Here is a 25,786-nt window from a genome sequence, read left to right as displayed (position 1 = left end):
TTGATGTTTAGAATGCTTCAGAAATGTGTTCAATATCATGATTTGTGGGTCCTCCAAAAGGTTTTGTTAACATGCAAGCAAACAGTATTAAGCAATATTATCTAAACTATGGCTGCCAAAAACTGGACCTTAGTAATGAAACCAATTACAAAACATTTCCATGTAGAGCTATACAAAAGATATAAAATTAAAAATATCAACCATCTTTAAATATTCCAATTATCCTACAGTGCAGTTTCCCACATCTTTATCACTATTGAATACTTTAAGGAGAAAGCTACCAAAATCAAAATAGATAAAAATATTTAAATCTTTGGATCCCTTTATTCCATGGCCTTCATAAAAACACAAAAATGGCCAGATTTTTTTTTCCCACTGTAGCTTAAAATATCAAAAACATTTACTAGTGATTTATAATTAGCAATAAACTCTATTACCGAGGCTTTTGTGGGCCACAGGCCCAAGGACCAGTGTTAGTGTATCTTATAGGTTGCCAAAATAATTTCTAGCACTCTGAATCCTCATGAAATATAATGGAATGAATCAAGGTATTACAACAAAATTCCAGGCATATCAGGAAGAATAGGTTAACTGATGCCCAGTTTTATTGTCTTAAAAAAGGGGAGGGTGCTCATTTGAAAATACAGCTAAGTACATTCTTATCTATGATTATTTACATTCATATACTGAAAATATTTATTATTTGGACAAATCCTGTGATATGCCATTTGTTATAAAATGAAGTTCTTACAATGAGTAGGAGTAATTTATCCTTTTCAGGTAATGGAAGAATGTATCAAATCTTCATTTATGTTCCAAACATTAAAAAAAAAATCAAAATAAAAAATCTCAAGCCTGGAAAGCTATGAAAAAGGACCCACCAACCATAGCTCTGCTCCTCAGCACATCAACTTCTGCAAGGACACAGTATGTTTGCTGACTTTAAAATGTTTATTCTTTAAAAAATTAGTTGCTTTTTATACAGCTATACAAAGTTCTTAATGTTTCTTTGGCAATGGAATATAATGGAATTTTACAACTATATAAAAAAGTTACCTTTGCCTAAGAAACAGTATTTACTGTGTTTACATAGTTGACTGACAAAATTCTCTACCATCCAGCACCCTAATTAATTGACGAAATAAGCTACCTCAAAAGGGGATATTACAGATTTCCAAAAAGAAAGAAAGAAAGACACACACCCATCCACACACACACACACACACACACACACACACACACCCCCCTCCTGTGGCTCAAAACACAGTATCACGGCCCTATCAGCAGGCAACTTACAATCATTGCCAAATACAATTTAGTGATAAGAAAAATCCTTTCAGTGATGAAAAAATACCTGTAAGTCCCACTGGAGTACTGTTGTAGTTTAACTATACATAAGAAATTACTTAACCTTCTGCGATTCCAAATATATTTAATGCTCATTTTTTAAGATGAGCCTACCCCTCTCCCCAAAGGTAACTGCATTGGATCTTTGAAATTAAGCAGAAAAACAAACACACAAACAAACACCCAGTGCTGGTGACAAATATACAGCGGATTCACCTCTTCATTCTTCTCCAAGACTGAAACCAATTCTCAGGACCAGGAAGAGCTAGAAATTCACCTGCTTTCAAAGACTTGTCTGTAGACTATGCAGCAACTTTGTTGTCTTTCTAAAACGGGGGGAAAAAAAAATTAGCTCATGTTTCACATTATTGGTTTATTAGTAAGTATCTTTGTAATTTACTTAAGTAAATTTCCCATTACTTTTAAATATACCCTCCTTTTCCTTTTGTGTATAAATCCATTTCACTACTTTCCAGAAAACATTTTATAACTTCCGCACACCCAGCAGTAGCCATTATTTCTTAACTGCATCTTCCAGTCAGTGGAAGTTAAGGCAGTCACGGCGTGGGCTCACTCCAGCAAGAAGGCCCCCTGAGATACAGCATACCTCACTATCACTCGTTGCATCCTAATGACTTTTAAACACAATGATAGGACTTAAATCTTCAACACAGCCAAGCTCATCGAATATAACTGACAACATACTCTGGAAAAAGATTCATAAAATCCCTAAGTCTTTGATGTCTTTACTAAGCAATAAAATATCCAGACCGCAAAATAACATTTCTCTCCAAAGTTTCATGCCAGGAGAAAGCAATGATTTAGAAATTCATTTTAAAAGGATAACTTTTAAATTTCAAATAAGTTCTGCAAACCAAAAAGTTGACTGAGTAATTTTAAAAAAGTAACCAGGGAAAAAACAAAAATGTCAGGGAGCCTCTAGCTTCCTAGTGAGACTAATCCTAATCTGAAGTCCTGTACATAATATCAGAGCCTGTTTTCTTCAGGACTAGCTGTTACCACATACCCTGATTTTAACTGCTGATTTTCATCCTGTTAGAAAGACATTAATTCCTATGTTAAAGACTTAACTTTATCTGTGTATACAGTACCAAACCATTTGTACAATATCATTAAACTGGAATACATATGGCATGGTGTAAATTGGTACAGAAAAAAATAAACTGAAGATAATCCGGGGTGCCTGGGTGGCTCAGTCAGTTGAGCGTCCGACTTTGGCTCAGGTCATGATCTCGAGGTTCATGGGTTCGAGTCCTGCATTGGGCTCTGTGCTGACTGCTCAGGGCTTGGAGCCTGTTTCGGATTCTGTGTCTCCCTCTCTCTCTGCCCCTCCCCCGATCACGCTCTGTCTCTCTCTCCTTCAAAGAGAAACAAACACCGAAGATAATCCCACCCCACTGACCCCACCAAAAACCAACCTTCAAATGCCCCCATTTTTTTTTTTACCTTTCAGAAAGCTGTACGATCAATCCAGACCTATTTTAGGGTCCAAAAGCTGTGGTTTTCTGAAAGGTAAAAAAAAAACAAGAAAGCAAAATAGAGAGAGAAAGAGAAGGGAGGAGGAGGATGGGGATACAGAGAAGTAGAGGGAGGGAAGGAGGGGAGAAAATAAAAGGGGGTAAGGGAGAGAGAGTACCATGCTGAGTCATTTTGGTTACCTCTTAGTCTCTGGACCCTATCTGAAAAAAAAACCCAAACAGAAAGGAATTTGTCTTCCCTGCCATGGTGGCTTAACCGCCTTAGCAGCAGCACACATAATTGGAGCGGACTATATTCTTATTACACCCAACCTCCTCTCCTTGCCCTCCACCCCCATAAAGCATCAAAGGACCAAGCTCAGCACAAGTTTTTGTTTCTAATATTATCCTTGAGGAAAACAGATAGAAGTCAATGAGAGGAAGGTTTGGCTTTACTAGCTTGTACCCATATCAAGAGAGTTAATCTCTCTGAGTCCTTGGTTTCCTAGCTATCTGTTGGGGGTAGGGGGTAGCTGAACTATAAGTTCAGCTGATATTTTTAAGAAGTTCTACAAATCTACAATTCTGCTTTGCCCATGTTTTCATTAAACAGCCACTTGCTTATGCTCACCTCAAAAGCAATGATTCATGCCAATAGAGGACAAAGAACAAAGCCAACCCATTACAAGAAGGCTGCTGCAAATGCTACTGACATCCACTTCTGAGAAGTATTAGATGTTGTTTTAGAAAAGAGTTTAATTCTTGAAGGTAAATCTCCTTTATGTAATAGTGATCACTATTTCTCTCTTTAAAGGTGCCAGGTGATATGATTTAGAAGGCGTAGAATGCAGACAAAGTCAGTGCTCTAGTGGCAGACATAAGGGTCATGCAACCTTGGAATGGACAGTGAAGCGCTAGCCACATTGATGGATCTTCTGCCTTACTGAAGGCTGAACTAGTGTATTCCTAATCAACATGCTGAGCATTTACTTTAAGCCCACAATGGTTCCATGTCCACTGGTGGAAATGAAAGTAAAATACATATTCACTAATGCCAAGAGACTCCCATCTACTGGTGATGCAGAACAAAACACATTAAATATGGAACATGAGTGTGTTAAAATGTGTGCCAATGAAAGCAGATACCACAAGAGGTCAGAAAAGGAAGACATCTGTGGAGGAAGGAAGAGAAGTTTCCAAAGACAGAGCAAATTTTGGACAAGACTGTGAAGGGTGTGAAAGGGAACCCTTGACTTTCAGCTGTGTCTATGTCTACACTGGACTAAAACACCAAGAAGGTTGGGACAGCATCTATTTTGCTTACACTAATATCCAGCATAGTGCAAGGCATATATGAAGAATTCAATGTACTTGGTCAAGGAATGAGGTCAGTGCTAGAATCAAGAACAGTGTATACAAGTGATGACCATGAGTCAAATTGCTTGAACCAGACAGCTTAAAGGGTAAAGAGAAATGGGGCTGGATATATCAGTAGAATCCTCACAGAGTAAGAAGAGCAGGCAGTACAATGTCACATTAGAACCTTCTTACCATCAGGGCAATACTTAGGGTCCGGTCAACCTAACATGCATTGAAACACTTAAGCAGAAGCTGGACTATTTGTCAAGGATACAGTAATGTGGATAAAGACTCATGGAGAGAACTTCTACAATGCATTCTAATTCTGCAATATATGTGACAAGGGTTTTAAATGAAGGCTCAAAATGACTGAACAATGAGGCAGGACTTCAAAAAAATGTTTGAATTCATAAATGCCTGTACCATGCACACAGCAATTAATCAAAGGTTTATTGATGACTGTTTAGATAAAGGGAAACAGTAGTTCAATCTTACAGACAAAATGACAGCTTTTTCCAAACACCTGCAAAATTATGAAGAGCATATATATATATATATATATTTTTTTTTTTCTGTGTGTTTACAAGGGTAAACTAATAGGATGAAGATACAGGGAAAAAAATCTCCACTCACATTGTGAAATTCTAACAATAAGACCATTCCTGAGGTAAGATGAATGCTCTTAGACAAAGTAAGCTTCCAGCTCCTAAAAGGGATATTTCAGGCTTATGGTTTGGCCAAGAGCTCAGACCTCTCAAATGTTTTCCAACTCTGAAACTTTAATGATCTTTAGAAGGTATATATAAAATAAAACTGTGTAACTCTTTATCCACAGATGTGAAAGCTGAGGGCCTGAAAGGTTTAATGACTCAACTGAGGTCATACTAACAACAATCACTAAAATTCTCATTGGGATCCAAGTTTAATTTTAACATACATTTTTTTCAGACCAAGCTGACTCAATGTGGTCTTCAACAAGAAGGTGTCATAGGTTCTTCAACAGGTAACTGACATGCCTGAAGTGAGGTAAAGGAGAGACTGAAGGCTGGAAGACCAATCAGCACGTTATTATGGTAGTTGGCAGGGACACCTCATGGGAATGAATGTGGTAATGCAAACACGGGCTACTGCCTGTGAGATGAAAAGAATGACACACCATCAGCCAATGCAGACACTGGGAGGAGTCTGTGCCGAGATGATAGAAAGGCTAGGAAGGTTAAGATGGTCACAGGACATAGAGCACATAGAGAAATGTAGGTGGAAGTAAAGAAGGTCCAAGGTGAAAAACCGATGAAAAGCTAGGAATCCACAAACTTACAAAGGGAAGGAGGAAAGAAAGTGCAAGTGAGAGGAAAGAGAAAGAAGGGAGAGGAAGCAGGAGTGCCAACATGCGCATGAAGCCTCACAAGGGGCAAAGTGAACATTCTGAGCAGAAGGAATAGGTGAAAAGGTCCTGAGACAGGGGTAAGTTCGGCACTGAACCAGAGCAAGAAGGGCCACATATCCACAGCAGAGTGAATAAAGAAAAGGTGAGTTCCACTGGCAAAAAAGATCAGAGACAGTACAGTACTTATGACCTGGAGAAGCAGTCAGATCATGAAATGCCTGGATATGGTGAGGAACATGTGTTACTATTTTCTGAAGATTTTATTTTAAAATATTTTATTTTTAAGTAATAGCTACACTTGAGTGCCTGGGTGGCTCAGTTGGTTAGGTGTATGACTTCATCTCATGTCATGATCTCCTGGTTCATGAGTTTGAACCCCACATAGGGCTCTGTGCTGACAGCTCAGAGCCTGGAGCCTATTTCAGATTTTGTGTGTGTCTCTCTCTCCCCATCCCCCTGTCTCTCTTTCTCAAAAAATAAACATTAACAAATTTTTTTACATTGTATCCCATTTTAAAATGAAAAGCTGCTTCAATGCTCGTAATCTTTTCTAAGATATTGAAATAGTGAAAAGCAAAATAATATATTTTTAAAAAGATTTTTTCTTAACGTTTTATTTATTGTTTTGATACAGAGAGAGACAGAGCATGCAAGGGGGAGGGGCAGAGAGAGAGGTACAGAATTGGAAGTAGGCTCCAGGCTCTGAGCTGTCAGCACAGAGCCCGATGCAGGGCTCGAACCCACGAATGTGAGATCACGACCTGAGCTGATGTCGGAGACCCAACTGACTGAGCCACCCAGGCACCCCTAAGAAGATTTAAAAAAAAGGTTGCATCTACATTCAAGGTGGGGCTTAAACTCTTGACTCTGAGGTCAAGACTCATGCTCCACTGACCGACCAGCTAGGTGCCCTGGAATATGTGTTATTTTTAAAAAGAAAAAACAAAACAAAAAGACCCCAGGTAACAGTATTTTTTAAAAAAAAGAAAACTAGGAAGAAAGATTCCATGTTGGGTTGGTGGTCATCAGTGTCAAATATTGCAGAGGGGTTAAGGGCAAATATTTGTGAAAAGGCTACCTACCTCTATAAGCAAAAGGTCACTGGCAAGAACCGTAACAAGAACAAGCAAAAGGCATTCTGTAACTCCTACGACATAGTCTCCCCAGAGAAAACGACAATTTGCAGGTTATAAGTCCTGCAGCTGCACTACAGGCCACCTCTGCCGGAGAGTCTGAACTAATGAATTGAGGCTAATTTTCAGTAGTCTTGGCTGGATGATACAGTATCAGAGGTGTCAAAGTTAACAGACCAGACCCAAAAGCCACTAACATTGATCCTTCAAGAAGGATCTCAACAATGTCCATTTCAAATAATGGACAATGAAATTCCTGCCAGAGGTCTTTTTGTTTCCAGCTGCCCTTTGCAATTCTTAGATCTCTTTACAACGGGATTTTGATCCTTTCTGTGACTATATAAACTTCCTCTCTAACCCTAAAAATCAATAAACTAGGAAGTGACACTGACTTAATTGACAAACTCCTTTAAATAAATTAATTATACATATAAACACACTATACAGAGATATACAGTTTTCTAGCAACAGTTTACAAATACCAGTATGTGACCGTATTTTCAAGACCAAACTAAAATAAGAAAACCAGGAAAAACATGGTTGAATTTTCCACAAAACTAAATTAATGGTACTGACTCAGGAACAAACTTACTAGGCTTGAGACCCTATAGCATCACTTACTAGCTGACCTTGGACAAGGTATTTATTACCTCAATAGCTATTTCTTCATCTGTATAATGGTGACAAGAATAGTACTATGTGAGGTTTAAGTCAGTTAATACATGAAAAACATTAAGAACACCTAATACATGCAAAATTCTATATAAATGTCGGCTGCTATGAATGCTTTCCACTCTGGAATATGTCCTTCCTAGACTCTCCTGTGTTAAAGCATATTCTATAATATGAAATAAAGATGATACTATATAGTCTTTTCGTCGTATAATTTCTTTAGCAACACCCCACGCTTCCAAAAAGAAAAAAAAATTAAATATGAAAGAAAGAAAAAAGCCCTAAGCCAATCTCTATTTTTTATTTTGGGGAGGGGGGGATTTTACTAGCCCATGAAATCTAAAACCATGGTTCTATAATAAAAAAGACCCCTTCACCCTAATTTCATTTCTATCTTTTGCTTCCTTCAATTGAAAACAGTTAAAAACTTGGACTCATTAGCCAAGAAGTTACTGTTCCTTATAATTATATAAACAACGTAATCCCCCACTGAAGAGTCAAAAGGGAAGTTATACAATGTCCTAAAAATAGTCACCCAATATAAAGTAAAAACATCCCAAACTTCATAGAACTGCATGTCAACCCCAAAGCAGACACTACTTACTCTGTATTCGAAATCTGCAAACTCTCTGCCCCCACGACCTCCTCTGAATCCACCACGAAATCCTCGAGGGGTAGTGAAGGTGCCACCTCTGCCACCACCACGCCCTCGGCCACCACGGAAACCAAGACCTCCTCTGCCTCTGTAACCACCACGGCCACGGTTTGGACGAAGCGGAATTCCAAATGTTTCGGCATTTAATCTTCTTTCCTCAGCCCAGGTTGGTCTCCGTTCTCTGCTTAAAAAAAACAAAAAAAACAAAAACAAAACTCTAGTGTATCAAGTTTTAAGAACATTTTCCACAAAACTATGTGATACTAATTCCCAAATTAAGGATAAGTAATTCCTAAAGATCAAATAAAAATAAGCACCTTATCTGTGCTGATGGTGCAGAGCCTGCTTAGGATTCTGTCTGCTTTTCTTAGGATTCTGTCTCCTTTTCTCTCTGCCCCTCCCCCGCACGCTCTCAAAAATAAACATTTAAAAAATAAAAGTAAAAAAACAAGCACCTTATCTAGGTCATCACAAGCTATGGCAATATGCTCTCACAATATTCTCTTAAACTTCATGTGCAAATATGACTGATATTAGTTTTTTATCAAATAGATAAAAAAACATAATAATATTTCCCAATATAATGGGAATTCAAATATAGGATTGGCAACTAACTCCACTCAAGGCAAAGCCAGGAAAGGGAACTCTGTCTCAGGAAGCTGGAAGAAGGAAGCTAAGTCCCTGAGTTCCTAGTATTCTCCTGGCTCAATCCCTGGACCTGGTTTTGAAGCAAGTGTTTAAGTTGCTACTGCTGCTGGGGTGCCTGGGTGGCTCAGTCAGTTAAGTTGTCTTGGTCTCAGCTCAGGTCATGACCCTGTGGTTTGTGGGATAAACCCCAGCATCAGGCTCTGCTCTGACAGTGTGGAACTTGCTTGGGATTCTCCCTCTCCCTCCCCTGCTTATGCTGGATCTCTGTTTCTCTCTCAAAATAAATAACACATAAAAAGTTTTTTAAATTGCTACCGCTGCTGCAGTAAATTGCTACAGCCCAGATAATTGCAGGACTTTGATCACAACATCCCCATCCATGTTTATAATAAAGCAGACAACTGCCACTAGGTGGCACCAAACCACAGCCAGAACAAAAATGTGGCTTGGGCAGCAGAAACTCTGGAACTCGTGATGCTGGATCCTTTAATTAACTGGGCAATTTTCTGGATCCACATTTGCGGTGATATGACAAAGTTTTACTGTATCAGCAAACTTCAAAGTAACATTAGCACTTTTGGCCCTGACTTCATTTGAACTACACTGAAGAGGAATAAAGTACAAAGTCTTACTTAGAGGTTAGATAAATGCTTTCAGTTAAATGACTAATTTTCAAATATGAATGCATCCCTAAACAAAAGTATATGGTTATTTCTTATTCACAAGGAGTAATAGTACTGAAAATTCTAGTATGGATTATTTTCTTCTAGCAAAATAAAACATTAAATATTGCAGTCATTAGGTATTTTTAAGTATTCATTAAAGTTTGTGAATTTCTAATATTTCATATTTCAACCTAAGAACATAAGAGCATCTTAAAAGACTGTACCTATTATCATCACAAGAAATATTATCAAAGAAGGATTTGGTTTTATCATAATAGCAATTAGGTCCAAGTGGGTCTTCTTCATCTGCATTTCCTTCACTGTTTTGGGTATCAACTCCTGAGTCTCCTTTATCTTCACCATTTACAGGCTTTTCCTGCTTCTCAAGTTTATCTTCTAATGAAAAACAAGCACATACCAGAAAGTCAAGACTTATATTAAACACCCATAATTCACAAGTAAAATCAGAACATTTTCTGAATAGAAAAATGAAAACTCACCTTTCAATTTAAGTTTATTATGAAACTCTCTGTCAATTTCCTCCTTGTTAAATTGTGCATTTGCACTTTCAAAGTCAAAGTCTTTCTCAAATTTCATCGGACCATCTCGTCGAATACCAAATCGTCCCCTGCCACCTCGATGACCCCCACGTCCTCTTCTTGGAGCTGAAGGAGCACCTGGAACTAGGTCGATAAAGAAAGAATAAGCTGAGTTAGGACAGAAGCTATTATTGTGGTCTTCATTAAATGGTCAACAACAAAAATGCTTACAAGTCTCTATATATACCACTGTATTTGTAGTTTTTATGTTAAAAGAAGGAATTTGACTAAAAATATATAATAGGCTGAGAACTGCACACATGAAATTTATTTTTATGGGGTCCACACACATATGTTATTCACAGAATGTACAACCAATTTTGGAGGCTTCTGTACCAAATCACTCTGCTCCTTGAGAAGGGCTTTGCTCTGCTTATAGTTTTAATTCCTACAATGTGTATAGTGAGTTCTCAAAACTTAGGAAGTCTTTTATGAAAGATCATAAGAATCCAGGTTTATAATAAGAAAAATAAATGAACATTAATAAACACAAATAGCAAGGTAGGAGGTATTCTTTCCACATCACAGATAACACAAAAGAAGCACCAGGTCTCCACCACCCCAACCACGTCCTCTTTCACCTTTCTTGTCTCCCTCTAAATGACTTCATACTATTTAAGTCTTCTAGTACCTATTCCTTCTCTACTATACTAGAGAACAGGACTTATGACATGATAAAGAAATACCAAAGTAGCATAAATCACAGTAAAAAGTTGAACCCAAATATACAAGACAAGATGAAGAGTTAAGAAAATAAAAGAGAAATATGGAGCAGTAATTAATGTGAGGTAACAGAAACAGAGCACAAAGCAGTATGAATTGAGTGACTGTAGTTATGTGGAATGTTTAACAGTGACAAAGATCAGAAAGTGGCTGCACAGTAACAGGTTGTGATCACGGTTTGCAGAAGTTTGGCAAATGGCCCATGTTCGAGAAAACTAACCACAAAAACCCACAGCAGCACACTGAATCCAGACACTTAAATCTAGATAAGCAGGATGTTTAAAACACTCAACTTCAATTATAAACACCTTGGCCACAAGTAAGGCTTGGTGTGGCCAGGAAGTTAAGTGCAGCACAATTTTTCCGTCTTAAAAAAAAAAAAAAAAAGTTTAAGTATAGTCTGTGAAACCATAAGAAAAACAATCTGAAAGAATATTCATTGTTCTGTTAATGAACCTTTGAGGGATGAATTTAGGGCAGTAAAAGGTCATTACTTTATATAATTCTTAAATGATGGTAGCATGGCAATTATCTTATTCTTTTATTATTTATTTATCTAGATTTATTTATTTGTGTGGGAGAAACACACGAGTGAGAATCCCAAGCAGGCCCTGCATTGTCAGTGCAGAGCCCGACACAGGGCTCAAACTCACAGACCATGAGATTATGACCTGAGCTGAAGTCACACCCCGGCAATTATCTTATTTTGAGAGAGAAGTTCTTTTTCAAAAAAAAAAAAGAAATGTAGTAAATCAAACCAAAACTTCTGTAGAAATACAGGATATGTTTTGTGAAATTAAGTGAAAAATCACTTTCTCATTATTATCTAAATAAGATTACAACTTGTCTTTTGTTTTATAATTTGGACGTTTAAAGTAATAACTTATCCTCTAATAATATATTTGAAGGTATTAATAAAACAAATGAATCTGGGGATAAATGTTATAGATTACAAAATAGAAGTGTACAATCATATTAATTCAAAATTCATGAAAGAGGGAAGGAGGCAAATCACGAGAGACTCTTGAATACTGAAAAACTGAGGGCTGAAGAGGGAGGGGGGAAGGGAAAGGGGGATGATGGTTACAGAGAGGGGCACTTGTGGGGAAGAGCACTGAGTGTTATATGGAAACCAACTTGGTAATAAACTATTTAAAAAAAACCCAAAAATCATATAGATTTACTTGTGAAAAAATTTTTTAAATGTTTTTAATGTTTATTTTTGAGAGAGAGAGAGAGAGAGAGAGAGAGAGAGAGAGAGAGAGAGAAAGAGCGTGAGTGAGAAAGGAGCAGAGAGAGAGGCAGACACAGAAACCAAAGTGAGCGCCAGGCTCCGAGCTGTCAGCACAGAGCCTGTTGCAGGGCCTGAACCCATGACCTGTGAGATCAGGGCCTGAACTGAAATCGGATGCTCAGCCAACTGAGCCACCCTGGTATCCCTTGTTCAATTACTTATAGGGGGAAAAAAAAAAGCTCAGGGCTTAATTAATTATATTAAGAAGACATCAAATCTTCAGGTACAGATAATTCCACTTCTAAAAGCAAAGAAAACATTGAGAACAATTTTATAATACTAATGTGAAACTGACACAAAAATGTAGAAAAAAAGAATACTCGAGTACAAAAGAGGAAAGCACGCAAAATGTAAATATAAGTATACAAATCTTACTGGCAGAAAAATTGAAATATATTGAAAGACAACTGCCTACCATCGAGTTCATCCCAGAAATATAATGGTCATTAAAAAAATTTTTTTAATTTAAAACAATTAGACACAAAAAAGTTGAAAATATCGTACAGAGTAATCCTCTCTGCTCATTACCTAGTTTCCTATCTAATGGTAAAATCTTATGGAACTAGGTACCTTACTAAAACCAGGAAACTAACTCTCGCACAATATAACTACACTATAAATCTCACTCCGATTTCAACAATTTTTTGTGCATACTCATTTTTTGGTGTATCTTTATGTATAATTCTGTAACATTTTGCAACATGTATACATCTACACAACTACTACCATAATCGAAATAAAGAAATGTTCTGTCACCCCAATAAAACGTCCCAGTGCTACTCCTTTATAGTCACCAACTCCAGGCTTTCATTTTTAAGTAGTAATTATGCATCAAATGTTCCTTCTAATTAAGCAGCACAGAATATGGCTTTCAGAATAAAGTAATTTACCTATTTGTCTCTTGCTGTCGTTTCTGAGTTGCTCATTTTCTGGTCTTGAAACTTTGTGTACTTCAGCTACAAAAGATATACAAAGTCACAAATCAGCTCAGGACACAAAATCAAAAATTTCTGTTAAGGTTCAAATGTGGGAAAAACAAAGAAACCCCAAACAAAAGCAATAAATCTATACCCCCACCACCATCACTACTTTGAGTCCAATTTGAAAGACTGAACATTCTACCAAGTTCAGTTTAAATCTTCTAGGATCATTCGTATATAGTAAATCTTTTTAATGAAAAATAAGGTGAATGGAAAATGTTGATCAGTCAATTAATGAATAGTAAATAGCTAAAGTTCTACCTCGCCTGTGCTCTTGATTCTCTATTGCTTTTTGGCTGGTAGATGGTAAAGGCCTGGTTGATACAGGGCTCCTCCTCCCAACAGGTGCTGGAGCAGGTAAGTGGGCCGAGGCGGTCTGTACTGCTTGTTCCATGGTTGGGCTTTTTCTCAAAGGGTCTAACTGAGGGCTTGAACGACCTAAAACGTAACCAAAAGATAAGAGACTACCCTATCCTTGGGGATTTCAAAATAATCTAGACCCTCAAAAAAAAAATGTCTTCAGTTTTATTTCTACCAATTTAAATCTTCACAAATCTGAATTCACCTTATTAGACCAGAATTTAAAACTGGTTACTTTCGTGGGCTGGTCACTAGGCTAGTAAAGAAATGTTGAGGAAAAAAACCAACACCAAAACCCCAACCAACCAACCAACCAACCTTTGGAACTTTATCTGTATTTTAAATGGTGGAATAAGATTTAAGTAAGTTTTTTAAAAAAATTGCTGCCTGGGCAAGATTTTTGAGGAATATTATCAAAGATCATGTTGTAGGCAGGTCAGATGCAGGCTTTCCCCACACAAGATTATACGGACACTTCAGCCATTATTTCCAAAGGCTGTAACCTAAGGTATTACATCTCTGTTACAATCCATTATAAAGGAAGTAAAGAATTAGAAAGTTAGAGAGGTGAAGTCCTCCAGTACTTTAGGGGCTTGGGAAATTATACATCAATACTGAGAGGTCAGCAACAAATACAACCTTCAGATAATTACATAGCAGCTGTATTCATTTCTGGCCATTTGAAAGATCTCTTGGAAGTTTTTCTTTAATATGGGTTTTATACTAACAAATTCCATTCTTCCTTTTACGAGGCCAGAGCCTGATCATAGTATGAACAGAAGAATGTAACATCAGATGCTTCGTCATGCTTTTTTGTCCCTATGTTTTCTATAAATCTCTTTCTATAAAGCTCCAGGTGCTCTCATTTCCCATGATATTACACCAAAATGTTTTAAGGAAATTATGTTCATTTCATGTAAAAAAAATTCCAACTATGCTGCAAATGTTACTACCCACCCGTGCATATCTGCACAGGCTCCAACCACTAGTAAACTGGTGAGGGCTGACAATGCATTGGTTACTGTGTACCACATACTTCAGGGACCGTTTATTAGTAATACTTCCCAAGTTTATGGTTGTCTAAACTTTATGGTTAATCTATGGTAATTATAAATGTGTATCACCATTTCTAGCCATTAATGCCAAAGTTTACTCTACGATTAAGAGGAACAGTACAATGTTTCCACTGATTATAATGGGATATCCTGGCAGTCTAAGTTTTGGCCTATGAGAAAACATTCTATAATCACTAATCACCTTATAAAGAGCTTTATTTATAAAACAAGTGCTAAATTTTTAAAAAAGCCTATTGGTAAATTTTATAATTATTAAATTAAATAATCTTATAAATACAGAAAACTCGTCCCATCAAGGCTTTTAAGAAAAGCCCCTGTGACTCACAAGTGTTACAGAACCACACATGAAGGGGCAATCAGAGCAAGCAAGAACTCGTTTGGTGTGTACTGTAAAAATGTCTGTAACTGAAGTCTTCTAGTCACAGGAGCAATTTCGTTATCAGAGGGAAAAACAGGTAATGTTGGGCATACCATTAGGAAAAGCTGGTTTTAACAGAGTAAAGACATACTCCCCTAACCTAGCTTCACATTCTTATCAGTTCAAAGAAAACTCTAGGTATTTTAATTTTGTAAAATTTATAAGTTTTAACTGATGAAACGTATTAAATGCAGAGTCCCAGGCTTTCTCCATCATCGCTTTATGGAAATATATCCCTCTCTTCTAATAAATATGTACTTGAAAAAATTGTAAAATATATTAATCTATTTAAATTTTCTTTTCTTTTTTTTTCTTTTTTTTTTAATGTTTTATTTATTTTTGATACAGAGAGACAGAGCATGAGAGGGGGAGGGGCAGAGAGAGAAGGAGACACAGAACTGGAAGCAGGCTCCAGGCCCTGAGCTAGCTGTCAGCACAGAGCCTGACGCGGGGCTCGAACCCACGAGTGTGAGATCTGACCTGAGCCGAAGTCGGAGGCTTAACCGACTGAGCCACCCAGGCATCCCTAAAATTTATTTTCTAAGTATGAAGAAAAGAATCTAGATTTATTTATCCCAAATGATCAGGCAGTTGTCTGTCCCAATATCACTTACTGGATAGCCAGTTTTCCTCTACTAATTTAAAAATATTTTTATCATATGCTAATCACTTATTTATATTTGGAACTGTTTTTCTTTCTTTCTTTAGTGTTTATTCCTTTTTTTGTGAGAAAGAGAGACACACAGATCATGCATGAGTGGGGGATGGGCCAAGAGAAAGGTAGACACAGAATCTGAAGCAGGCTCCAGGCTCTGAACACTCACCACAGAGTCCAACGCAGAGCTTGAACCCATAAACTGTGAGACCATGACCTGAGCAGAAGTCGGATGCCCAACTGAGCCACTCAGGCGCCCCAATATTTGGAACTATTTCTTTTATTCCTGCATTGCTTTATTTTATGTGTATTATTATCAAGAAGGTAGGCCCATGTCATTACTTTTATTCTAAAAATATGTCTAACTATACTTCCACGCTTATTTTTAAGACTGCGTATGTTTTATTAAGTTCTCCTAGTATTCCGTTTGGATTTATTAAAAGTATAGTAAAATGTAATTACTATGAGACATAAAGTCTTTCTAATACAAAATCTTTCTATTTAGGAATAACATCTGTTTCTTCAATTATATGTACATTTTGTATTTTCTAAAAAAGTTGGCCATATTTCTTATTATGTATTTTATATATAATTTTTATTTCTCATTATTGTGAACATCTTTTATCTCCATTAAGTAATCAGTGGGTTAGGTTTTAGGACCATGTTGGTTAATATGTGTGACTTTACCGCTCACCTCTGTTTAGTCCTTTATTAGTTCTACGTTTTTCAGTGAATTCTCAATTCCAAGTACAAAATCACAGCACTGGCAAATAATACTAATTCTAATTATTTATACTTCGTATTTCTTTTTCATGTGTTCCTGATTTGGCTAAAAATTCTAGAATAATGCTGAGTAGCAGTGATAACGGCTTCCTTACTTATGATTTTAATAAGTGCTTCACTATTGATTAAGGTATCTAACATCAACTAAACACTATGTGTTTGGCACTATGCTAAGGGCACTGCACACATTTTAAGAAATGTAATTCTTGCAGTAAGTGTTAGTTAACAATAAAGTCAATTTTATTTTTTTTAAAGTTTATTTATTTATTTATTTATTTTAAATGTTTTATTTATTTTTGATACAGAGAGAGACAGAGCATGAGAGGGGGAGGGGTAGAGAGCGGAGCCACAGAACCGGAAACAGGCTCCAGGCTCTGAGCTAGCTGTCAGCACAGAGCCTGACGCGGGGCTCGAACCCACGAACTTGAGATCTGACCTGAGCCAAAGTCGGAGGCTTAACCGACTGAGCCACCCAGGCGCCCCTAAAGTTTATTTATTTTTGAGAGAGAGAGTGAATGGGGGAGGGACAGAGAGGGAGTCCTAAACAGGCTCTGCACTGTCATCACAGGAGCCTGAAGTGGGATCAAACCCACAAACTGCAAGATCATGACTTGAGCTAAAATCAAGAGTCAGACACTTAATGGTCTGAGCCACCTGGGTGCCCCCCATTTTAACTTTTTTTTAAAGATTTTATTTTTGGGGCACCGGGTGGCTCAGTTGGTTAAGCCTCTGACTTCGGCTCAGGTCAGGTCTCACGTTCGTGGGTTCAAGCCCCGCGGCGGGCTCTGTGCTGACAGCTAGCTCAGAGCCTGGGGCATGCTTCAGGTTTTGTGTCTCCTTCTCTCTCTGCCCCTCCCCCTTTCACGCTCTGTATCAAAAATAAATAAAACATTTAAAAAACTTTAAAGATTTTAAAGTAACTAATGTCTATACCCAATATGGGGCTTGAATTCACAACCTAGAGATATAGAGTTGCATCCTCTACTGACAGAGCCAGCCAGGTGCCTCCTAAAGTCCCATTTTATAGTTTAGAAAACTAATGCTTAAAAACATGAAGTATTTTATCTAAGAAAGAATTCTTAAAAACAACCATGTTAGCTACAGATAAAAAAATAGATACAGAATCTTGGGACCACCAAAGACTGTAAGACTGACTGGTAGAAAAACAGATTAAAAAAATTAAAGGATCCTTTAAGAAGCTAATTAGAATGCACATCCCCAAATTCCAAGGAGTCTGATATAGCAGCTTTCAGGATCTACATATACTTTCTAGAGTTATTTTCTCTTTCTTTTTTTTTCATGATCTAAACTTTAAAATTTTTAAAAATTTATTTGCTTACTTATTTATAGAGAATGAGTACACACGAACATGGGCAGAGGATGGGGGGAGAGGGGGAGAGACACAGAGAGGGGGAGATGAGAGGAGAGGGGACAGAGGGGGAGAGAGGGGGCGAGAGAGAGAGAGAGAGAGAGAGAGAGAGAGAGAGAGAGAGAGAGAGAGAATCCCAAGCAGGCTTCATGCTGCCAGTGCACAGCCCAACATGGGGCTACCCAGGCGCCCCTTAGGATCTACATCTTTAAGAAGCACATCAGATGATTTGGTTGTGGGTGGTCCACACTGAGAACCACTGCGAGATCCTGTGAGAATGCTAGGAAAAGACCCAACAGCAGAAAGCAAAGCTTGCTTTTTTTTTTAAGCTATTTCTTTTTGCTGTGGTGTTAATGTTTATTATTTTTAAGAGAGAGTGCATGCAAGGGAGGGGAGGGGAACAGAGGATCCTAAGCAGGCTCTGTGCTGACAGCAGACAGCATGACACAGGGTTCAAACTCCTGAACAGTGAGATCATGACCTGAGCCCAAGTCATATGCTCAAGTGAGGCACCCAGGGTTCCATTAGCTGCTATCATTCATTTTCAATGGTGAGTCCAGGACTAATTTGATATATTTAAGTATTATACACAAATTATATAATTGCCTTGCAAAAAAAGGTGTCAAATTTAAAACTGGTTCATAGTTTTATGATCTAAGAACTGTAGAGTACAAATGGTGGACGTCACTCAATAATATATCGATTGCAAGAGCAAGCAGGAAAAAATCTTAAAAGAACCAAATGTGATTTGCAAGCTGAAAAAGCTTTTACGTTCAGGGGAAGATAAAAACCACTATAAATATTAGGAATGGAAATATATGAAGAAAAAAACCCCCAGCTTACCTTGAGATAACTGTGTTTTTAGAGATCTTGTATCCTGTGTAAAGGCAGAACCAACTGCACTACTTTGGGATAGGGTACCACTGTTTGATGTTTCTGCTCCAAAGGATGTCAAAGAGCTTCCAGCTTTAAGAGATTTTTTTTAATGACAAAAAAAAAAAGTATTAATTTAAACCTTTTAATTATATAAAGCAATATTCCACTTTAATGATAATTGTTGCCACCCCTGCCCTCTATAACACTTGTGCAGATTACTAATCCTGAAAAATTAATGAAAGTGCATCAAAAATAATTTGAGAATCTTTCACACTATATGAAAAAAGCAAACCAATATATATAGTCCAGCATCCTTGAATGAAAGAAAAGTTTATTTTTAAAATTTTTTAATGTTTTATTTATTTTTGATACAGAGAGAGAGACAGAGCATGAGAGGGGGAGGGGCAGAGAGAGAAGGAGACACAGAACCAGAAGCAGGCTCCAGGCTCTGAGCTAGCTGTCAGCACAGAGCCCAATGCGGGGCTCGAACCCACAAACCATGAGATCATGAGCTGAGCCAAAGCCGGATGCTTAAGCGACTGAGCCACCCAGGCGCCCCTGAAAGAAAATTTTATTTTTATTTTTAAAGTTTATTTATTTATTTTGAGAGTGTGTGTGAGGGGAGGGGCAGAGAGAGAACCCAAGTAGGTTCTGCACTGCCGGTGCAGAGCCTGACACAGCACTTGAACTCACAAATCATGAGATCATGACCTGAGCTGAAACCAAGAAGGGGATACTCAACCAACTGAGCTACCCAGGCGCCCCCGAACAATTTTATAACAGCAATACTGTCCCAGGCAGTTACATGGTCCCATGTCAGACAGAGAAGTAGCAGGAAAAGGTACATTCTACACCAATATTAAGGTTTAATTACTTTAATACTGAGTATCTGCACAAATAACCAAACTGGCAGACAGGTCTATGAAGAGTTTGTCCAGCATTTCTAAGGCAACAGCCACCAGACCCCTGATTTTAATGCTTTCCCCCAAGATGGCTCTAAGAGGCTGCATTCTGCCTAAAGCAACCACAAAAAGTTCTGCTTTTGTGATATGAATAACAAATCCCTTTTAGAAAGAGCCCAAATTCTTTGCTATACATGGTTATGTCAATCTTCTTTAAGTTTCTACAGTACTTATGGATCATTCACTGTTCATATGCTATGTTCTCTTCTGGTAGTACCCCTGACCCGATACTAGTTTGTCTAACATAGTCTTCTTGTTATTAGTGTTTGTATGGTATGTCATGTTGTTTTTTATTCTTTTACCTTCTTTCAGTGTATTTCTAATAGACATTATATAGTTGGACTTTGCTTTTTTCCTTTTTTTTAATTCACTTTGATGCTCTCTGCTTTTTAACTGGAATGTTTAATTCCTTTCACTTTATTGAAGTGGATCTTTAACAATCCTTATTTGTCAGTCCCAATGTATGAAATACCCTCCTGGCTTTATGCTCACTGTAAAGTTCATAAGCATGCTTTCTAATGTTCATCAAACTCAGTGATTAAAAATTAATCTGTATGAAACACTGGAGACATAAGAGAATCATTGTCTAACATGGTTGGACTACTTAACCAGCTAAAATGTACCCATCTGTCTGTCTCTTCAGCCAGTATTCCTTCGTCTTCTCTACAAGGGTCCTGTGAGACTTAGCCAGCCATGGCTGTTTTGCTGCTTCCTTAATTGTGGGATCCTGGGGCGCCTGGGTGGCTCAGTCGGTTAAGCCTCTGACTTCAGCTCAGGTCGGATCTCACGTTAGTGGGTTCGAGCCCCACGTCAGGCTCTGTGCTAACAGCTAGCTCAGAACCTGGAGCCTGTTTCCGGTTCTGTGTCTCCTTCTCTCTCTGCGCCTCCCCCTCTCATGCTCTGTCTCTCTGTATCAAAAATAAATAAAACATTAAAAAAAATTAAAAAAAAATTGTGGGATCCATTCATTAAAGTCAATAAAGACTGAAAATCTTTACACATAAGAATTACTTTAGCATCAGCTTTAAAATGTAGTGTTTTAATTCTGTCTGGTCCATCACTCCTTTCAATGTATCTGTTTCCCCACTATCTTACAAAGATAGTGTGCATACACACGTACACACACACCTCAAACTTGGGTTTCTGCCAAACTGACAGTGAGAAATGGTGCCTCTGCAGATTTAATTTTTAGCTCTATTATAAACAAAATTTAAGCATTTTTCCACATTTAGGGGACATTCATATTCCTTTCTTTCTGAAAAAGGAAGACACCTGCCTCTCTCTCTTTTTTTTTTTTTAATTTTTTTATGTCTTTATTTGAGAGAGAGAGAGAGAGAGAGAGAGAGAGACAGAGAGTGAGCAGGGGAGGGGCAGAGAGAGAGAGGGAGACACACAATCCAAAGCAGGCTCCAGGCTCTGAGCTGTCAGCACAGAGCCCGACACGGGGCTTGAATCCACGGACTGTGAGATCATGACCTGAGACAAAGCCGGACACTCAACCGACTGAGCCACCCAGGCGCCCCCACCTGCCTCTCTTTCTGTTGGATTGTAGGTCCTCATTCCTAGAAGCCCCATAGATATTAGGATGTTAATCCTTCATGATACAAGTTGCAAATAAAACAGTAAGAAGACTATAATATATAAAAGAAAAAGGAAAACTTTCCCCCAAAATAGCAATAGTGTTTCCCTAATTTGTTTAAACTTCCATTTTTTTTAAAAGTAGGCTTCATGCCCAGTGCAGAGCCTAATGGGAAGCTTGAACTTATGACCCTGAGATCAAGACCTACGCTGAAATCAATAGTTCAACAATTAACTGACTGAGCCACTTATGCATCTTTAACCTTCCTTTTTAAATCAGAATACCGTACCAGATTCTGACAATAAAGTATGCCAGAGAAAAGAAAATGTTATTAAGAAATCACATGGTAGAGATCACATTTACTACTGTACTTATCGGAAAAAAAATCACATTTAAGTGGACCTGTGCAGTTTAAACCCATATTGTTCAAGAGTCAATTGCACTAGGGATTGAAAATGAAAACAAGAGGTTTAGATTAAAATCTGGCTTGATTTGTTCCAACACAAACCACACCTGACTTAATTCCTTTTCTAAAACACATCTGCCACCTTAATCAATGCTACAATTTTCCTCCTCCTCATTTAACAACTTCTAAATATTATATATAGCTTTCTAAGCACTCCACAAATTATCCTACCAATATGGAAATTAAAAAAATAAAAAAGAATCTTCTGCAAAAATTACTCAACTGACATAGAAAATACAAATAAACCCCCTTACTTTTGTGACACCCAAAGAACACTCAACTAGCAACTCCCAGAAATATTAAAATTAAAATAGATATTTCACCACCACAAAATATTTTGGTGAGAAGACCAGGCTCTGAAGAATGGTAGAAGCAGTATTTACTATGTAACATCATGTGCTAGACCCTATTCAAATGCTTTATACATATTAAATCGTACAAATGTCACAGTAATGTAGGAGTTAATACAATAAAATCTCAGTTTTAGCCAACTATTCAATTTAATCAAAGGAGTCTCAAAAGGATAATTTGCAACCATCCCTTATTTAAAACCTCAGAATAGGATTCTAACAGTTATAGCTAACACATGGTAAATCTTTATTTACCTTCTCCCTTTACCATCACATTAGGAGACATTTAGTTAAACTATGGCAATACCAAACGTTACAACTTGATTAAAATGGTGAGCATCTAGATCTCTCCATTACAAAGGCACAATGTCTTCCCCTCTGCAATTAATAAGTTAACTGTGGGATGATGACTTTAGGACCATTTTAATATTCTGTCCAGCACTGTTCACCCAATGATTTTAGCATCCACTAATAATCATTGCTATTTAATACACTGGAGATTACACAAATGGTGATTTTCTACAGTTACCATTCCTTACATTAGTTAGCATTTTTCTGTAAAAAACAAACAAACAAACAAATAAAATAAAGCACTGTTGGGGTGCCTAGATGGCTCAGTTGGAAGAATATGCAACTCTTGATCTTGGGGTCATTAGTTCAAGGCCATACTGGGTGCAGAGATTAAATAAATAAACTTTAAAAGAAAAGAGCATTGTTTCCCCATCTTCTTTTTTCAAGAGTCCCGCTTCCTTTTATTGGGGAATGGTATTTAGAAACCAATTTCAGGTGTATCTTGAAATTCACTAGTCTACACATATTCTTTGCCACTGGGTATCGTTGCTTCTAGGCCCTTTCTATGAACAAAATCACAAAATAACTAGTTTTAAGAAAATAAGTTCACATTCATACTTTCAATTCATACTCAACACCACAGGATTCTTCATCACCTCTATATTTTGAACTCCTTTCTCCATGGAAAGAATAGCATTTGCCAACAACATCAATATACTAGTCATTTGCCTATCCTGTGATAAACTATTACAAAATAGTTTAAAAATTAACAACTTCAATACCACTACCAGTTAGAAACTCTAAGTCAGTTTTTTTTTTTTAACATTTCTATTTATTCTTAAAGTATATCCCTACTACGAGTGTAAAAGTTACTTGAATTCTTTTTTCCTGTGTGGTTATATTATCAATTTTATATATACTTAGTATCAGTTGTTTCTGTTTGTGTCCATCCAACCGGAGGATTTACTTTTTCACATCCTTTTTGATTTTGTGAAAGCTACACATTTATATACTTGAAAAGTCACAACTATATAAAAAAGCATATTTATAAAAAGGAATTAATTTTAATAAAACCTGTTAACATCCCAGTGAGTTTTCAGATACACCTGAAACTGGATTTGTGATTCAGAGAAACAAGGTAAACTGATAAACGGTTATTTCAATCGAACTAAGAGAGATTAAGGGCTAGAGTTTGAGATTTAAAAAGTTATTCTTTACTGTGGGAATTTCAGGAAAGGTGTACTAAAGAGCTAAACAGCTATAAAAACAAACAAAAAAAAACACTGATTATATCTAGCTTTATCCTTACAGTGTTAATGTTTCTAAAATACTGTTACAATAAACAAAGCACCACACCCTCAAAACATGCTATATATGAAAATCTTTCCACATTCTACATAATATAAATACTCCTTACTGGCATTATCAATTATAGCATTATCTCTAACTCTTTTTTGAAAATCCAAGCTGTTGGGAATAAATGGTTATTTTACTATTATTTTTATTATTTTAAGTTTATTTATTTTTAGTAATCTCCATACCCAACATGAGGCTCGAACATACAACCCTGAGATAGAGTCACATATTCTTCTGACTGAGCCAGCTAGGTGTCCCAGAAAAAAATGCTTTATTTTAAATGGATATATATATATATATATATATATATAGCTTATATAAATTTTAAAATAACATTTACTAAAAATTGGTAGTTGGATATACGTAGGTTTAAAACCAAATGTGACTATTCTGAGAGATGAGCTTCATAGAACCACTAGTCAGTCATCAAGGACATTAAATAAAGCCTTTAAAATAATAGGTTACAAAAGGAACAACAAACAGTATGTCTGCAAATTTGTGGTAAAAGCAGATAAATTAAAAAAAAAAAGAAAGAAAGAAAAGGAAAAAACACAACATACCAACACCAACAGCACCAAACTGCTGCCCCACTAATGAACTTGGACTGAACTGACTGTATGTTGACATCCTGCCAAAAGGTCCATAGGAACCCACTGACTGGAATGAAGAAGTAGATGAGCCTAGTGAAGACTGAAGAAAGACCATGGGTTATTTTTCCAGGTTCTACACAACATGTATACGAATGAAAAAATTTGAATATTTACATTTTTAAGAAAACTTTAATTATAATTATTAGATACAAAACCAATTACAACTTACAACATGCATTTAATATCAAAACAGTTTAATACCCTACTGATTTCAGTATTTGCATATCATGTGCCAATTATACTTGATGTGATCTATAAATAATTTTTTCTGCAATAAACTCCTCCTTTGAGTTAAGAGTTTTATAGCAGATTTAGGAAAGAAGAAATTACTTGAATAAGTAACTTTGCTTGAAGAAAATGATATGGAAAAAATTACATTTGGTTATACTGAGTTTTAGTCTGGTGCTGACAAAAATAAGACATCTCACTTTTGATTTTGCTCATATTTTCAATCATCTGAGATGCACTATTAAAATATTTTTTTAGTATGTTTATTTTTGAGAGCATGAGCAGGGGAGGTGCAGAGAGAGACACAGAATCTGAAGCAGGCTCCAGGCTCTGAGCTGTCAGCACAGAGCCCGAAGCGGGGCTCGAACTCATGAACTGTGAGATCATGACCTGAGCCGAAGTCGGCCACTTAACTCACTAAGCCACCCAGGCGCCCCGAGAGATGCACTATTAAATTTACAGGAGAGAGATGAAGAAACAAACTATCCCACATTAGACTATTTACATTTTTAAATACATTTATCATTAAGTTAAAGATCATTTTATAAAAACTATAACTTACTAAACCTAAAATATTATGAAATGTAAATATGTATGCTATACATTAATTTATCTTAATATATAAAATATATCAAATACAAATATGAAGTGTACTAATAATGACCAAAAGAATATAAGCTCACTGATGGTGGGACTTTGAGTGTTCACTGCTACTATGAGGAACACGGCAGGTACTCAATAACTACTACTTACTATTTGAATCCAAAGATCAAAAGTCAAAATTTATGGTGGCTAGAAGAAATTCAACACCAGTTTGACTTGTGTTCTCTTGGTTCTTATAAAGCTAATTACTTAAATAACTATTTCCCTGGAGAATTCTCAGAAGATACATATACAAAAGACAATCAGCTAACACCATTATTTGGTGAGGGCTATCTCTATTAAAATGGGTCTCTTCTCCCTCCATTAAAGAAATTCACATTAAAAAAAATTTTTTTTAATTTATTTTTGAGAGACAGAGACAGCACGAGCAGGGGAGGGTCAGAGAGAGAGGGAGACACAGAATCTGAAGCAGGCTCCAGGCTTTGAGCTAGCTGTCAGCACAGAGCCCGACGCGGGGCTTGAACCCACGAACCGTGAGATCATGACCTGAGCCGAAGCCAGACACTTAACTGACTGAGCCACCCAGGTGCCCCAGAAATTCACATTTTTGGGGTGCCTGACTGGCTTAATCAGTAAAGCTTGTTCTTAGCGTCATTAGTTCAAGCCCTGCATTGTGCGTGGGGCCTACTCAAATAAAAGAAAAAAAAAATGTTAAGGATTTTTCTTAGGGTTCCTTCAGACTTACTTCCTCAAAAGTTAAGACTTATTAAAAAGGAGCGAGGAGGTGGGGTGGAGAGATGAGAGTAGAGAATTTCTCCAGTTTA

At 37.1% G+C, this 25,786-nt stretch overlaps 1 protein-coding gene across 1 annotated transcript in view; it reads right to left on the bottom strand.

The window, feature by feature from the left end:
* Positions 1-581: 581 nt before the first annotated feature.
* Positions 582-25,786, bottom strand: part of LSM14A (LSM14A mRNA processing body assembly factor) — a gene marked incomplete at its 5' end in the record, with an annotated part of 52,869 nt that continues 27,664 nt past the window's right edge. Inside the window, 8 exons of the mRNA XM_029924263.1 lie at positions 582-1,673; positions 7,981-8,212; positions 9,569-9,740; positions 9,845-10,027; positions 12,851-12,916; positions 13,202-13,378; positions 18,445-18,567; positions 24,042-24,171. Of these exons, the coding sequence (XP_029780123.1) occupies positions 1,650-1,673; positions 7,981-8,212; positions 9,569-9,740; positions 9,845-10,027; positions 12,851-12,916; positions 13,202-13,378; positions 18,445-18,567; positions 24,042-24,171 (1,107 nt within the window). The remainder of the gene's footprint in view (positions 1,674-7,980; positions 8,213-9,568; positions 9,741-9,844; positions 10,028-12,850; positions 12,917-13,201; positions 13,379-18,444; positions 18,568-24,041; positions 24,172-25,786) is intronic.

This window comes from Suricata suricatta, chromosome 16 (genome assembly GCF_006229205.1).
Source record: "Suricata suricatta isolate VVHF042 chromosome 16, meerkat_22Aug2017_6uvM2_HiC, whole genome shotgun sequence".
Lineage (NCBI taxonomy): Eukaryota > Metazoa > Chordata > Mammalia > Carnivora > Herpestidae > Suricata > Suricata suricatta.
The sequence above is the reverse complement of the archived record's forward strand: the minus strand, read 5'-3'. Positions and strand labels throughout refer to the sequence as shown.